Source organism: Peromyscus maniculatus, chromosome 6 (genome assembly GCF_049852395.1).
Source record: "Peromyscus maniculatus bairdii isolate BWxNUB_F1_BW_parent chromosome 6, HU_Pman_BW_mat_3.1, whole genome shotgun sequence".
NCBI lineage: Eukaryota > Metazoa > Chordata > Mammalia > Rodentia > Cricetidae > Peromyscus > Peromyscus maniculatus.
The window spans coordinates 8,145,671-8,161,033 of NC_134857.1; the positions used below are offsets into that span (position 1 = coordinate 8,145,671).

A 15,363-nucleotide genomic window follows, 5' to 3' on the forward strand; every position below is an offset into this window, starting at 1 on the left:
AAATGGCCTGTTAGGAGGACTCAAGAGTAAAGTTGATGTTCCTTTTAAGACCCCAGAGTGTGGCTGACAAGAAGGTGAGTCTGAAGGTCAGAGATGCAGCCATATTCTGGGGACCCATGAATTTATTCATTGTCTTAGTGCTAGGTTGTAGCTCAGTTGGTGAATGTGTGCACAAAGTCATGGGTTGATCTTCTGTACCACTTACACTAGATGTGAATGTGTGCACAAAGCTGTGGGTGGATCATTTGTATCACATAAACTAGATGTAATTCAGCATACCTGAGGTAGAGGCCCGGGGATAATGCTCTCACGGTCATCTTCAGCTGTATAGTGAGTTCCAAGCCAGCCTGTGTTGTGAGAGACTGCCTGAAAACAACAGCAGAACCCCTCCGCTCCCCCACCCTCCCCACATCTGTTCATTGTCTTAGAAAGCTGTGAGGCCAGGCAAAGAACTAGAGTTGGAGCACAGACAGAGAAGAGAGCCAAGGGTGGGCCTTGGGCCCCGCAGAACCCAAGCTCTGGTAGAGGAGGAGAGGTGGGAAGAGGAGAGATGGAGCCACAGAAGACAGAACGTGCTGAGAGGGACTATTTCCGGAAGGAGGGAGATCGACGGTGGTGTGCTGCTAAGAGCTCAGTGAAGGTACAACCATAGAGGGGACCGTCAACTTGACTCTGGTAGTTCCTCACGGATGGTATAGCTAAAGCATTTGGATGGCAGGGGATGGGGATGGAAATTAGCTGTCTTTTGGCTGTGTGCTGGTCCTTAGGAGTTAGCAGGTAGCAGATGGTAAATGTTGGTATGTAGGCTTAAATTTTACAACACGGTTTAACAAGTGATGAGCTGCCTTACCCTTACTCAGAGTGCCTTTAAAGATTTTACTTTTATTTATGTGTGCATGCCTGCATGCATGTGTGTACATCGTGTGTGTAGGAGCTTACAGAGGCCAGAAGAGGGCATCAGTCTCCTAGAACTGCAGTTATTGTGAGCTGCTGATGTGGGTGCTGGGAACTGAACCCAGGTTCTCTATAGCAGTGGCAAGCTCTTTTCATTTCTGGGCCATCTCTCCAGCTCCACCAGAGGGCTTCTGAACGGTGCCACCAGTTTGTGTTTATTTATTAGCTCAAGGAATATAGTTGTGTGAATTATGACTTAAAAAAGTAAACAAACAAACAAAACCCCAGCATGGTGAGAAAGACCATCCTGACTTGGCAGAAGTTCATAGTGCAGCCATAAGCCACCGTGATGTGTGGTAAGGGCTGTGCTGAGGTTTTAAGCCGTGGCTCTGCTGGCGGTTCCTTCTGAAGGTGTGTGCCCACCCCACTGCGGTTCCTCCTCTGTGAGGCATGGGTGATCCCAGCAGATTCTTACAAGGTTTCTGTGAGCAGTGAATGAACGGAGGCTCATCAAGGTCCTCTGCATGAAGTGACGCCCCGTAAGTGCTGTTTTTGTGAAAACGATTGGATTAGCCATCTCATTATGGATTCTGAAGTCAGTCAGATCAGAGCATCGCAAGGTCCTATGGACACAGTGGTGTGTGAATGGGGACCGGCTTCAGGGAGGATGTGACACCGTGGGGTGCAGGGCTTCTCTAGAAACTTAGAAGAAGTTAATTTCTTTGGCCTCAGTCTTTTATCTTCTCCAGATGAATAGAACTGTTCTCTTAGAACCAAATGATAGACTATATCCTGCTTAGTTGTTATTGTCACCTTGACGCAGCCCCTGGGGAGAGGGGACCTCAGTTGAAGAATCGCTTCCATCAGGTTGATCTGTGGCCGTGGCTGAGAGGCTATCTTGATCGGTGATTGGGAGCTAGGCCACAGCAGGTGGTGCCATCTTTACCTGGGCAGGTGGATCTGGGCTGTATAAGAAAGCCTGTGCATGAGCCAGTGAATAAGCCAGAAAGCAGTGTTCCTCCATGGTTTCTGCTTGAGTTCCTGCTCTGACTTAGTGATGCACCATGACCTGGAAGTGTAAGCTGAAATCAACCCCTTTCTCCACCAAGTTGCTTTTGGTCATGGTGTTTACCACAGCAGCAGACTCCAGCCTATGATAGATTCGCTGGAGTCAGATCTGGCGAGGGTCTGTTGTCCTGGGTTTTCAGGAAAGACTGCATACCTGTGTGAGTGTGCCAATTGCCTCTGATAAGCTGTCCTCTTTGTATTTACCTCTAGGGTAAAAACCATGGCAAGAAACTCCGAAATTATTATGCAGCCAACAGCTGTCCTCCTCCAGCCAGGGTGAGCAGCATGCCAGAGCCTGTAGCCACTCCCCTCGTTCCAGTCCCTCCGCAGGTGAGCAGCACTGTGTGAAGAGGCTGTCACACACATGTGGTCATGAGTACAGGTCCTGTGACTGTCTGTCAGGGCCAGTCTGGGCAACGCCCCGAAAGGTCCTCGGTCCTCTTAACTCCTTGGGCTGTGTCTGCCAACATTTTTGAACCTTGAGATCTCTCATTCGACTGGACTGTGATGTGTGAGATGATGGAAAAATATTGTTATGTCTATTTTTATATGCCTTTTAGAATTCTAGGTTAAATGACCACGTGATGATATCTAGGCTTTGCCCTAGGGGAAATGGTTACGTGGTTAAGTGAGAGATAGTTAAGTGGTTGAGAACACTTACTGCTGTTGCAGAGGGACCTGGATTCTGTTCCAGGCGCCCACAGGGTGGCTCACGATTGTCTGTAACTCCAGTTCCTCGTCCGTTCTGAGGGCAACAGGTACACATGGTACACACAGTACGTGTAGACAGCAAACTCGAATGCATAAAGTAAAATAAATATAAAAAATTCCACTGAAGGATTACTTATCTTGAGTGCTTTTGATATTGTCTTAAATCCTGCTCACTAGGTAAGTTTATAATTGGCTTGCTCTAGTCCTGGGTCCTGGCCTCATTTAGTATTTGCCGTTACTTGAAAGTGTTGGCCTTATTATTCAAAGCTTGGTCCATGGGCCAGCAGCATGGGCCTCATGGGGGCTTTATTAGAAGCCTGGAAAAGCTAAGGAACTTTCCATGATGTTGCATATTTTGAAATGTTGCAGAGCAAAAATTCTGTGTCATCTTAGCCTGGTGTTCACAACTACCAAGGTATAATGTTACTTTCCTGAGTGTTTTTCTGCTTAAAATGTGTGTAGGTGGCCCTCCTCAGACCTACAGGAAATAAGATACATTAAGAATGGCAGCAGGGGCGCTTCCAGCTGAGTGGTTTTCACATTATGAGTTCCTTCAGGATGGATGCTCTAGAGTCAGGTGGCTGTTCCTCCTTAGCAAACAGCCTGGCTCACCTTGTTTGTTTAGCACAGACCTCTGTGAAATATGAAGATACTGTACTGACCCCGGAGAACCTCCTCTTCCAGGTCAGACAGTGCTGTTTTTTGAACTGTTCTAGATAAGGTATGGTCTCCACAGTCTTAACCATATGTTCACTTGTAGTCCAGGTTTGCTTTGTAATTTTTGTTGGCCTAAGGGAATTTAATCCTGACAGTGTTTGGTTTCTTTTAACATGGTGTCTGGCTTCACTAGGTCTTTTCCCTGGTTGTATAGCCACAGGTGGTTTGGAGAGTTTGTAAGACTGGAGCTTTCTAAACTCTGCAGCTTTGGGTCTGGGTGGGCTGCTCAGTATACAGTTGGTGCTCAGTAAGTGTTTATTGGGGGATTTTTGAGCAGACTTCCTTCTCTCTGGGAAGATTTTCGCCTCACTTCCTTACTGCCTCCTGCCCTAAATGTCCACACTTTGAAAACATTTCTTCAGTGGCTAGAGCATCACACTAGTTGGTGCTTTGGTTCATAGGTGATTGTAATCTCTTTCCCTGGAATTACTTTCTTCTTATCACTGCCTGCGGCTGTGCCCTAGGCTGTGGCTGTTTCTCAGAAGGATCTTGGAGGAGTGGAAGGTGTAACTGCTTCTGTGTCTTTGCTGGCAGGTGGGCTCCGGCAAGCCGGGGGGCAGAGTGATCCTGGCCACAGAGAATGACTACTGTAAGCTGTGCGACGCCTCCTTCAGCTCGCCTGCGGTGGCACAGGCCCACTACCAGGGCAAGAACCACGCCAAGAGACTTCGTCTGTCTGAAGCTCAGAGTAACTCGTTCTCGTAGGTGTCGCCATTGCCTCTGAGGCCGGTTGTTATGTGAGAGCAACCTATTTAAAGGAGGAGATGAAAGGGAGCCTTGTTTGGATGTCTCACTCATTTCAAATTTCTTTTCTCCAGGGACTCCGCAGAGGCAGGGCAAAGGCGGACCCGGAAAGAAGGGAGTGAATTTAAGATAGTGTCCACCAGGAGGAATACATACACGGTCCAGAACAGTTCAGGTAGCCTGCATGCTCCCATGTGTCTTGCAAGTGTTCGCAAACCTGCAAATGATAGCAGTGTATAGCCCCAAGAAATTAGTTAGTGCTTGTGTTACTGAATTGCTCTTCTGGCTGTTTAGGCTGCTGTTTATTTCTGGTATTCTTTATTTTTTATTCAGTATATTATTTATCTTGGTTTTAAAATCATAGTGTTTTCTAATTCCTTACTTTTTAAAAAAATATTTGTCAGAAGAAATACGTAAAGCAGATTAGAAACTGGGCTTTTTGAGGGCTGGGAAGCTTATGCAAGCATGAGGACCTGAGTTCGATCCCAAGCCAGACACAGCAGTTCACACCTATAACCTCAGGTGGAGATGGCAGGTCCCTGGGCTCTCTGGCCAAACAGTCTAGCTGAATCAGCAAGCTCCAGGTTCAGCGAGGTTCTGTCTCACAATGTAAGGTGGAGAGAGACTAAGGAAGACACTGGACATGTTCACACTAGGTTCAGTTTTCATCTACGGGGGCAAATGTAAAACACAGCAGCGATTTTTAACCAGGTAGTAAATGAGAATTATCTGTGAAGTTCTTGTGACGTGCACATTTAATGGAGAGCCATGTGTTTATGGAAGTGCTCTGTGTTCATCCTCGTCTGCGCAACCACAGCCTCCAACACTGTACATGCCAGCAGGGGCTGTTTGTATGGACAGTAAAACAGAAACAATCCTCTGAATAATAAGAGACAGCTAGTGAAAATAGAGACAGAAAACCCTGTGGTCTGATGAGTGCAATCCCAACGCATTACTAGTTATGACCAAAGTCAACTAAAAAACAAAGATCATCGGGCTGGATTTCAAAAGCTAGTTGAGATGAAGGACCCTCCCATAGCTATGTTAATGCCAAGGAAAATGCATTTTAGGATGTGGGTGACAGAGATTATGTTCTCTGTGGAAAGTAATAAAATTACAGAGACAGGCTGAGGTGAAGGGTCTTACTGTGTTGCCTGCACTGGCTAAAAATTGCTACAATCTTTCTGCCTCAGGCTCCCAAGTACTGAATTACAGGTACAAACTATCATGCTTGGCTACAGTCTATAAACATTGTATTTATTTTTAAGAGCCATAAGCATTTAGAACCTGGTCTTGTCTCTGTAGCAGGTATCCTGATACTAGCTGGAGAATCATTTTATGTTTATAGATTGAACTTGTATTCACATGTAATTAAATCCACCTCTCCTTTATTTAAAGTTAGAATCTGAATCGGAATTAGAATTATATATTACAATGAGAACTGGGGGATTGTTTTTTACTAAATGAGCATCCTGAGCATCTGCGCGCGCGTGCGTGTGCATGCGCGCGTGCGTGCGTGTGCGTGTGTGTATGTGTGTGTGTAAAGGTGTGTAAAGGCTAGAGGTCAGTTTTGGTTTATCTTTCTCTCTTGCTCTCCACCTTATTTTTTGAGCTCACTGATTGACTGGGCTGGCAGCTAGTGAGTCCCCGGGATCCTTCTGTCTCCGCCGCCCCGGCACTGGGGTCACAGGCACAGGCCACAATGCTTGTCTTTTATGTGGGTGCCAGGGATCCGAACTCAGAGGTCTTCCAGTCGTCTCCCAGCCCTTGGCTACTTCACTTCTGCCTCTTGCTTCAGCAGGTCCTTACTTCCATGCCCGCTCTCGGCAGAGAATCCCGCGAGATCTCGCCATGTGCGTCACTCCCAGTGGCCAGTTTTACTGCTCCATGTGTAACGTCGGCGCTGGTGAGGAGGTGGAGTTCCGGCAGCATCTGGAGAGCAAGCAGCACAAGAGCAAGGTGTCGGAACAGCGGTACAGGAGCGAGATGGAGAATCTGGGCTATGTACAGTGACGGCCGCGCCCACGGAGACGCCGGTCCTGCCTGTTTTTGCCTTCTGTCAACCTGCCTTGCTTTGTGGTCCCCTTGATACATCCATTCCTCCATTCCTCTGCTTAGTATGAATAACCTGCAATGGTGCCCTGAGCCGTCACGTCGGGGTGGGGGAGGGAGATGTGCTTCTTAGGTCACGACGCTCTTTTGAGCCAACCCTGTCAAACGACTTACAGTATGTGACCTACCTGCCCCATCAGAAATAACTTCTTATCTTGGCCAAGTTCTCTTTAACCAGGAGTAGCCTGTTTGGAGCTATGATCATTTAAAAACGGCATCTATTTTGCAATTCTAGTTTTATGCGTATTAGAGGAAGACTTGATTTGAGTTTGTCCCTCAGATTATAGTGGAAAGAGGTAAGCAGAGAGTCCCGTTTCCTGACGCTCCCGGGGAGCCATCGTCACAGTGCGGTGTCTGTGATGTGCGGTTAGGGTGTGCGCTTGGGTCTCTCAGCAACAGTGCGTCCCCTGTGGCATGTCCGTCCGTCATTGACATGCAGGTGTTTTTGACTCCAGACACTTGCAGAATGCTCATGTTCTTCTGAAGACGTGACTTCATCTCCAGTTGTGACCTGCACACGTTTGACCCCCACCTCCTCCCTCCTATGGATCAACTTACTGCTGAGCTCGGCTCTCGCCCTAGCTGTCCTGTCGGTCTGAGACTCAGACTTGACTGTCGAATGAGTTGAAGATGGATATTCTTTTTAAAAAATATATTTTCAGATGATTCAAGGAAATGCATGGGTGTGTTTGAGATTTCAATTTGGAATTATATTTTCACTGGTAATTACGTGAATTCCTGGGATGGTCATTACCTCGTGGCTTTTTGATGATTGTCCTGACACTGCCCCAGCAGGTGGTGGGCACTCCTGGAAATATCGCTCTCTGCTGTTTCTTACGTGGGAAGTTTTCTTTTTTAAAAAGCTAATCAAGTTTCAGTGTCATGTCCAGTAGAAGAGCACACAGACCTTGTGCTTTCTCCTTTGCCTCCTTGGAGAGAATGAAAACACAGACGGCTTTGGTGTCTAATGATTCTAACGGGATTCTTATTTTTTAAATAAAAAGCCATAGAGTATGTCTAGATCGACTACCGGAGTATTATGTGAACTTGTGTTCACCGTGTTCTCTCTTTTTCTACTTTTCTTCATGTGGTAAGAGCGGCATGCCCGTGCTTGGCAGGGCAGCGTGCTTCTGCAGAAGGTTCCAGCCAGCAGTGGTTAGCACTGTGACAGAGGCACATTTTATACTTACATCACCACCGGAAACCTCGGTAGCCTGGAGAATTCTCCAGGCTAACAGATGGAGAGGAAGGAATGCTCACCGATCCTCCTTTCCATTCTTGCTTCATAATTAAAGGTTCATTTTATGATTAGCTTCTAGAATAGTACCCAGGTACTTTCTCCTGTTGAAATGCTGGTTTCTTGAAAAGTGGAACTATTTGGTTCAGTGTTTCCCCCTCAGAACAGAAGAAAGAACAGTGTTCACTTGAGATTTGATCTCCGTCTGCAACTCCTCATACCAGAGCCCCTTCTGCGGCCATCTACAGAGTTGGTCAGTTTAGGGCAATGTAGGATGTATCTTGTTAGCCATTTGGTTGTTCATTTTGCTGCTAAATATAATTCTTCGGTAAATTTAAATATCATGCCGGCCACTTGGTTCTGTGATTGTTTAACGGTCTCATTTGCTCTCTGCAGGGCTGTGTGTGTGTATCCCTGTGTCTGTGTCTAAAGATACATGCTTCCCTGCCTCCTAGTTTTATGTAATACCCCAGAGAGAATTTCACCTCATCTTTATCTCAGAATAACATTGAAGATTCTGGGTATAGACTTAGATTTTATAAAAGTGACATTCATCTGCTTTGCGTTTTTCCTCTGGGAATGAAGTCAAAAGATGTGTCCCCCACTCTCTGTGTCCCCCACTCTCTGTGTCCCCCACTCTCTGTGTCCCCCACTCTCTGTGTCCCCCTCTCCTGTGTCCCCCACTGTCCTATGTCCCCCACTCTCTGTGTCCCCCACTCTCTGTGTCCCCCTCTCCTGTGTCCCCCACTCTCCTGTGTCCCCCACTCTCTGTGTCCCACTCTCCTGTGTCCCCCAGTCTCCTGTGTCCCCCAGTCTCCTGTGTCCCCCACTCTCTGTGTCCCCCTCTCCTGTGTCCCCCACTCTCCTGTGTCCCCCACTCTCTGTGTCCCCCACTGTGTCCCCCACTCTGTGTGTCCCCCACTGTCCTGTGTCCCCCACTCTCTGTGTCCCCCACTCTCTGTGTCCTCCCACTCTCTGTGTCCCCCACTGTCCTGTGTCCCCCACTCTCTGTGTCCCCCACTCTCTGTGTCCCCCACTCTCTGTGTCCCCCTCTCCTGTGTCCCCCACTCTCTGTGTCCCCCACTCTCTGTGTCCCCCACTCTCTGTGTCCCCCACTCTCTGTGTCCCCCACTGTCCTGTGTCCCCCACTCTCTGTGTCCCCCACTCTCTGTGTCCTCCCACTCTCTGTGTCCCCCACTCTCTGTGTCCCCCACTCTCTGTGTCCCCCACTCTCTGTGTCCCCCACTCTCTGTGTCCCCCTCTCCTGTGTCCCCCACTCTCTGTGTCCCCCACTCTCTGTGTCCCTCACTGTCCTGTGTCCCCCACTCTCTGTGTCCCCCACTCTCTGTGTCCCCCACTGTCCTGTGTCCCCCACTCTCTGTGTCCCCCACTCTCTGTGTCCCCCTCTCCTGTGTCCCCCACTCTCTGTGTCCCCCACTGTCCTGTGTCCCCCACTCTCTGTGTCCCCCACTCTCTGTGTCCCCCACTCTCTGTGTCCCCCACTGTCCTGTGTCCCCCACTCTCTGTGTCCCCCACTCTCTGTGTCCTCCCACTCTCTGTGTCCCCCACTGTCCTGTGTCCCCCACTCTCTGTGTCCCCCACTCTCTGTGTCCCCCACTCTCTGTGTCCCCCACTGTCCTGTGTCCCCCACTCTCTGTGTCCCCCACTCTCCTGTGTCCCCCAGTCTCCTGTATGTCCCCCACTCTCTGTGTCCCCCACTCTCTGTGTCCCCCACTCTCTGTGTCCCCCACTCTCCTGTGTCCCCCAGTCTCCTGTATGTCCCCCCTCCCTCCTGTATGTACAGAAACAGTGGACTTAAGGGCTTGATGTGTTTTCAAGCCTCGTGAATTCAGGTTTCTAGTCTCCCAGTGCCCTTAATGGATGTTAGGGACGCATAAGTGTGGTTTCCTTTAGAGAGAAATGTTAGATTTATAGTGTTATTTCTGTATTCCTTTGCACTAAAAAGAGCGATGCATTTGTTCTACGACACTCTAGTGCCAGGTTGCCTATAATAACCCAACTCGTTTCTAAACTCTGGAAGTTGACAAGTAACTGCCAAGGTCATTGTTAGAGGTTATGCAGATGTCTGAAACACTCCGACGATCCCTGGGCTGAGGTTGTACTGTTCAGTGGGTGGGGCAGAGGGTAGCAGAGGCTATGAAGCCACATGGTCCAGTTTCTCACGAAATGAACTCTATGGAAATTGTATCTTGTCTGACCAAGCTGTGGTGGCTTCTGAGTTAGTTAAGTGAGCTCTCTTGGTTTCATTTTGTGAAGCCCTGTCCTGTTAGATGACATGCTGCTGTAGGACTGGCCCCTGTTCCCCAGGAATCGTGGGTCTCATGATGTGCCACAGCCATGGACGGACAGAAGTCTAAACAAAGGAAACCTTAGTCCAGAATTCGGCAGATTCTATCGATTATTGGTAGCACTGCGGTCCGCTCTTGTGACTGTCTCACTAGAGGCCAGTGGGGACACCCAGATCCAGGGCTGGGAGGAAGCGTCCAGTTCCCATCTGGATCCACATGCCTGCAGAGGGCATTCGCTTTGAAGTCCAGCTATAGCCCATGCCCTCTGACCTGTTGTTCTGTGCGTGTGTGCTTGCCTCTTACACACTGAATTCTGCAACTTTTCACACCATTTGTCTTGAGAAAAACCCTCCTCATCAGCTCTTTCCCTTTCATTCGCTGTGAGCGTAGAAGTCAGTGAGTGGTTTTGAAGCCTTGGCAGTGAGTGAAGGACCGTGGCTGAGAACTTGTGCACGTCCCGTGATCGGAGGTGAACCTCCCATCTCACCCACAGAGCTCTCCTGCGGAGCTTTGGGTAGCCTTTGGTCTACAGTCTGAAAAAGTGTGCATACATCTGTGTACCCAGTTAGGTCTTCCTGTGTAGACAGGGTCTAAAAATTGACGGGGGGTCTTAGGGCTCCTCCATCCTGTGTTGCCTGGGACTCTGAGGACAGTGACGGTGAAAAGAGTCTGACAGACAGGTGACTTCCACACAGTGCTTTCTCAGTGGAGAGACTCAGAACAGCAGGTTTAGGATGGAATCTACTTGGTTCTGTAAATGTCAGAATTTAGCTGGAAATATTTGCTAGTGGTGAGGTGTGTGCCCAAGCAGTGGGGTGTCTTTAGGAGTGGGGAAATACTCTGTTGGCGTGTGCAGAAGTTTAATGTAGAAATTTGATCAGGTGTTTAAAAAAAAATTCTACCTGCCCCTCACTTTAAGTCTCTCTTAGGAGTTTTATATGTGATTTAAAGAAATGCTTTGTTGCTTTTGTGTTTTGGGTGAGCGAGTCCCCTGTGAGTCGCCTTGTCAGTGGTGGCCGAGTGGACACTGGCTGTGTAAATAGCTTCTCACGAGACATTTATATGGATAGTGTGTGGTGACATTTCCTTCCCATTATCAATAGAGACTCTTTATGAACTCCCTTTCTCTGTAGTTACCAAAAAAAAACCCCAAGCCCTGGCTTATGGTCCCATGCGACCTTGTGTCCGTTAAGTCCAAAATATGAGTGCCTTTAGCAAGCGTTAGCATTTCACAGAGGATAGAAATGACAGAATTTACTGCCGTTAACCACAGTTCATAAGATAGCTTGAAATAGTAAAGGTCCTTGTGAATTCTGTTCTGTGTCTTTTCCCCCTTTGTTGGTGCAATCTCAATTTGCTAGTGTGTGAAAACTGCACTCTGACTAGGAACCTGGTTGTCGTGGCTGGCTGTAGTCTCCTGGGTGGACTGTGTCCTGGTTATTGAGGCTGGCTGTAGTCCCTGGGTGGGCTGTGTCCTGGTTGCCGTGGCTGGCTGTAGTCCCCTGGGCGGGCTGTGTCCTGGTTGTCGTGGCTGGCTGTAGTCCCCTGGGCGGGCTGTGTCCTGGTTGTTGAGGCTGGCTGTTGTCCCCCGGGCGGGCTGTGTCCTGGTTGTTGAGACTGGCTGTAGTCCCCCGGGCAGGCTGTGTCCTGGTTGTTGAGACTGGCTGTAGTCCCCCGGGCGGGCTGTGTCCTGGTTGCTGAGGCTAGCAGTTCGCCTAGGTGGGCTCTGTCCTGGTTGCTATGGCTGGCTGTAGTCCCCCGGGCGGGCTGTGTCCTGGTTGTTGAGACTGGCTGTAGTCCCCTGGGTGGGCTGTGTCCTGGTTGTTGAGACTGGCTGTAGTCCCCTGGGCGGGCTGTGTCCTGGCTGTCGTGGGCTGGCTGTAGTCCCCTGGGCGGGCTGTGTCCTGGTTGCCGTGTCTGGCTGTAGTCCCCCGGGTGGGCTGTGTCCTGGCTGTCGTGGGCTGGCAGTTCTCCTGGGTGGGCTGTGTTTGGTGATGTAGATGACTCAGCTTGAGATGCTGACATTGGAAAAAACTTCCTACGCTGATCGTCCCAGCTTGGTTCTTCTGTAGAGAGGAGAGAGTTCTGTATCTGAACATAAAGTGCATTGAGGGACTGGCAGGGACAGGGGCTCGGGTCACTCTGTACATCCACAGGGTCGTCTAGTGCAGATGGAGGGGTCTTTCCAAGCAAGCTTGAGGCCTTTGAAAACAATTTCCTTAGTTTGATTAACTGAAAACTTTAAGTTTCCTGAGTCTTTACAGCCTTTCGAACGTATGATAAAACTAATTTTGGTGTAGAAATAGTAATACCCCAACATTTTATCAAGAAGAATTTCGGATATTTGTCAAAGTGAAAACATTTGGAGCATAGCTAACTCTGTCTTTGTCTGTCAACATTTTCCCACTGTATTTCTATGTATCTCCCCATGAGCTGTATTCCACTGTATTCATCTGTCTGCCCATCAGGACAGATGGCTCAGTATCAATTTCCGACAGTGCCCATACTGTGGGTATCATGCACTGGGATTTAACATTTAAATGTTAGTATCTTAGGAAAGCTGCGTGTGTAGGTCATAACTTGAGCCCAGTGAACAGTCATGATTCTCTCCTGTGGACATCAGTCTTCCTTGTTTCTGTTCTTGGGTGTGCTTAGTCTCCAACAAGTCTGCGCCAGGTTTCCAGGTCCTCAAAGATTACTTTCCTGACGGGACTTGTTGTGACCTCTTTGGGTACTGTGACCACTCGCCTTCTATCATGTACATAGCAGAATGAGCACGAAGACAGCAGTCCTGTCCACCGAGGGGTGGGCGAGCCTTGGAGCAGTCTGTAGCCAGTGATGCCGAGGACATCTGCCCTCTGCCTCCGTCCTGTGCCCACCTGCTGTGGACAGCTCTGTGGAACTGGAAGGGGTTTGCTCCAGGTCAGGGAGATGGGATGGGCAGATGAGTCAGAGCCCAAACTTGAATGTTTCTGGATTTTAATCTTAGGATCCAAAGTAACTGAACACTTTGGGGCTTTTAGAAGGACTGTATTTATTTTTACGAATTAGAATTTTATTTTTCGACATTTCACAATTCTTTTGACATAAAGATATCCCTATGGTTGTTTGTTGTTGTTTTGTTTTGTAAAGTTCCATCTAGCCCAGGCTAGTCTTAATTCTACCTACTATGTAGCTGAGGATGACCTTGAACTCACAATCCTCCTGCCTCCACCTCTTGGTGCTGGGATTACAGGCATGTGCCTCCATGCCAGGCTATAATTGTAGTTTTTAAGTCCAAAGCAATTGCTCAAGTCTCACTGCACTATTGAACACCAACTAATGCAGGGTCTGTCTGATTCCTTTTGTCTTTAAATGGCTTTCATGATGACTCTGTCAATGTAAGTGCTCAAGTAACCCCCTCCCTAGTGAAAATGGTGTTCTTTATCACTGACCACTCGCACACTCTCTACCTGATGCTTTTTTTCTTTTCTTTTTAGAGAAAATGACTCCATATGTCAGGATGAGTGATACTGTCGCAGGGCAAAGCCTGTGCTTGGGAACAAACCTCTTGGAAGTGGCTGGTCATTGTTCTGCCCTCTTTTAGTACCTGAATACCTGCCAAAGGTTCTGTAAGCCAGTGCGTCATTTTGTAAGAGTCTCATGTGGACTCTCTGCTCACCCGTGGTCCCCCAGTCACTGCAGTGACCTGGAGCGGGTTAGGTGTGTTGTCTTTGAAATGCCTTACTGGGTATGCCAGGCTCTGCTGTCGAGCATCCCAGCTGTCCGCTGAGACGCACACATCTTCTCTGGGATGAGTGCTCTCGGTCCGGAAGCAAAGCTGATCTTACTTTCAGTATCAAGGGTGCATTTTAATGCAGTGATTGTCTTACATTAGAAATGACGTAGAAAGCCAAGAGACAGTTTGGAAACCTTCATGTGGTCACATGGTGAACCGTAAATGTGCTTTTGCTGTTTCAGTAGAAAGAATGCAGCTAAGAAGTGCCAGTCCAAACCAGAGGAGTGGGGCTGTGCCGTGAAATGCTCTCCACTTGTCATTGGGGCTTGGAAATCTGAGCAAGCCATCGGGCAGTGGGCCAGTCTCTGTTTGGAGATCTCCTCTTCAGGGACTACAGAGCTGACTGACACATCACGGGATTCAAACCAATCAACTGTGAATTGTGAAATTGAAATTGCTCTTTTAGTTTTATTTTCTTCTGCCTATTAAATATAGAAGTCTGAATGTTATTTAAGCTTCTGCTTATGTTGATGGCTCATCTTGGCTGTATATTCTCACATATGTACTGATTTCTGATAAAGGCTTGATATTGTAACAGGCTTTTTGTGTTCAGTTTAATAAAACAGTTTTTGAGTCTTGTCTCAAAAGTGCTTGGTTATGAGTTGGAGGTGAAGGGTACTAAGTGGTTAGCACACAGGTGTTCTTCCCACACTGAGGATGAGCTCTGTGAGTTTTCCATTCATGGTGGCTTGTGGTCTACTGCATGCTTTCCTAGGCTCAGAACACTGGATTCTTGGACTTGCTCTGGAATTGGTCTAGTTGTCCACACTACCTTCCTCCCTCAACCCCCAGGTCTAGCCTGGGACTGGTGTGTACTCTGTTTTGTGGAAATCTTTTCATATCTATGTTCTCTTCAAATTCTGAGAAAACGAGCCCAGAAGAGTGCTGACCACTGCTTGAAAGAAACATATCAGAGATCAGACACTCATCTTTTGGGTGTTTCATCTATAAAGTGTGGCTACAGATACAATCAGTGTGGAATGCAGTCATCACGGAGCTACAGTCTTTGGAGTGCTGTGGGTTATATGGAGCACGCTCTTGAATTTAAATGCCCATTTGAAAAGTAGATTATAAGTTTTAAAGTGGCCATTAGGGTTTTTGAAATTAGGATGCGGGGCACATACACTGAGAGTCAGAAAACTGTGTCCACTTGGAGAAATGTTTCTGAATGAAGGGGATAGATCACATTGAACTTGGGACATTCTTGAGGCATCAGCATGTTTATTAAGTCATTTCCAAGAGATTGTGAGTGTAAAGACAGCTGTGACGTGGGGCGTCAGCCGCGCCTCAGTCGTAGGAACTTTGCGGTTTCTCACCCCCCCCCCCCCCATCATGGTTTCTCACACCCCCTGATCATGGTTTCTCACACCCCCCCGATCACGATGGGTCCATCTTTCACAGCTGCTTGTGTGTGGAAGAGCAGCAGCAGATGCTCCCAGGCTGTTGCCGACCTGGTGGGGGAGAGTGAGGGCCACACACAGTGTTTATGAAGAGGTTTTCAGACCTTGTTTTTTGAGTTGAAGCTCGAGTCACGAAGATCTATTCCCGTTTGTGGGATACTGAAACTGCTGAGGACGAAGGCCAGTTCACTTCTGTATAATGAGAATATCCATAGGGCTGTGCAAAGTCTTCCCAATACAAATGTGTCCAACGCATACGTGTTCCCCCAACACACGTGAATTGTGTCCTTGGGAGCCCCTGGGATGCATGTAAGGTGGCATGCCCGTGATACAGCGAGCAAATGCAGACCTGCCTTCGGAAGACAGAGTTGATACCTTGAGCTTGGCGTTTGG

At 48.2% G+C, this 15,363-nt stretch overlaps 2 protein-coding genes across 5 annotated transcripts in view; both read left to right on the forward strand.

The window, feature by feature from the left end:
* Zmat3 (zinc finger matrin-type 3) overlaps positions 1-7,266 on the forward strand; it is a 29,309-nt gene extending 22,043 nt beyond the window's left edge. For 2 of the 4 annotated variants that reach the window (XM_016000486.3, XM_016000494.3), the window contains exons 3-6: positions 2,173-2,292; positions 3,925-4,091; positions 4,209-4,309; positions 5,933-7,266. In XM_016000486.3, coding sequence (XP_015855972.1) covers positions 2,173-2,292; positions 3,925-4,091; positions 4,209-4,309; positions 5,933-6,147 — 603 coding nt within the window. In that variant the 3' untranslated portion in view covers positions 6,148-7,266. The remainder of the gene's footprint in view (positions 1-2,172; positions 2,293-3,924; positions 4,092-4,208; positions 4,310-5,932) is intronic. The other 2 variants (XM_006971140.4, XM_076573896.1) reach the window with 1 other exon arrangement.
* A 153-nt stretch (positions 7,267-7,419) lies between these two features.
* Positions 7,420-14,157, forward strand: LOC143273809 (uncharacterized). The gene is made up of 2 exons (XM_076573893.1): positions 7,420-8,076; positions 8,285-14,157. Coding segments are annotated over exons 1-2 (1,047 nt in total). The 5' UTR covers positions 7,420-8,075; the 3' UTR covers positions 9,331-14,157.
* The last annotated feature ends 1,206 nt before the right edge of the window (positions 14,158-15,363 follow it).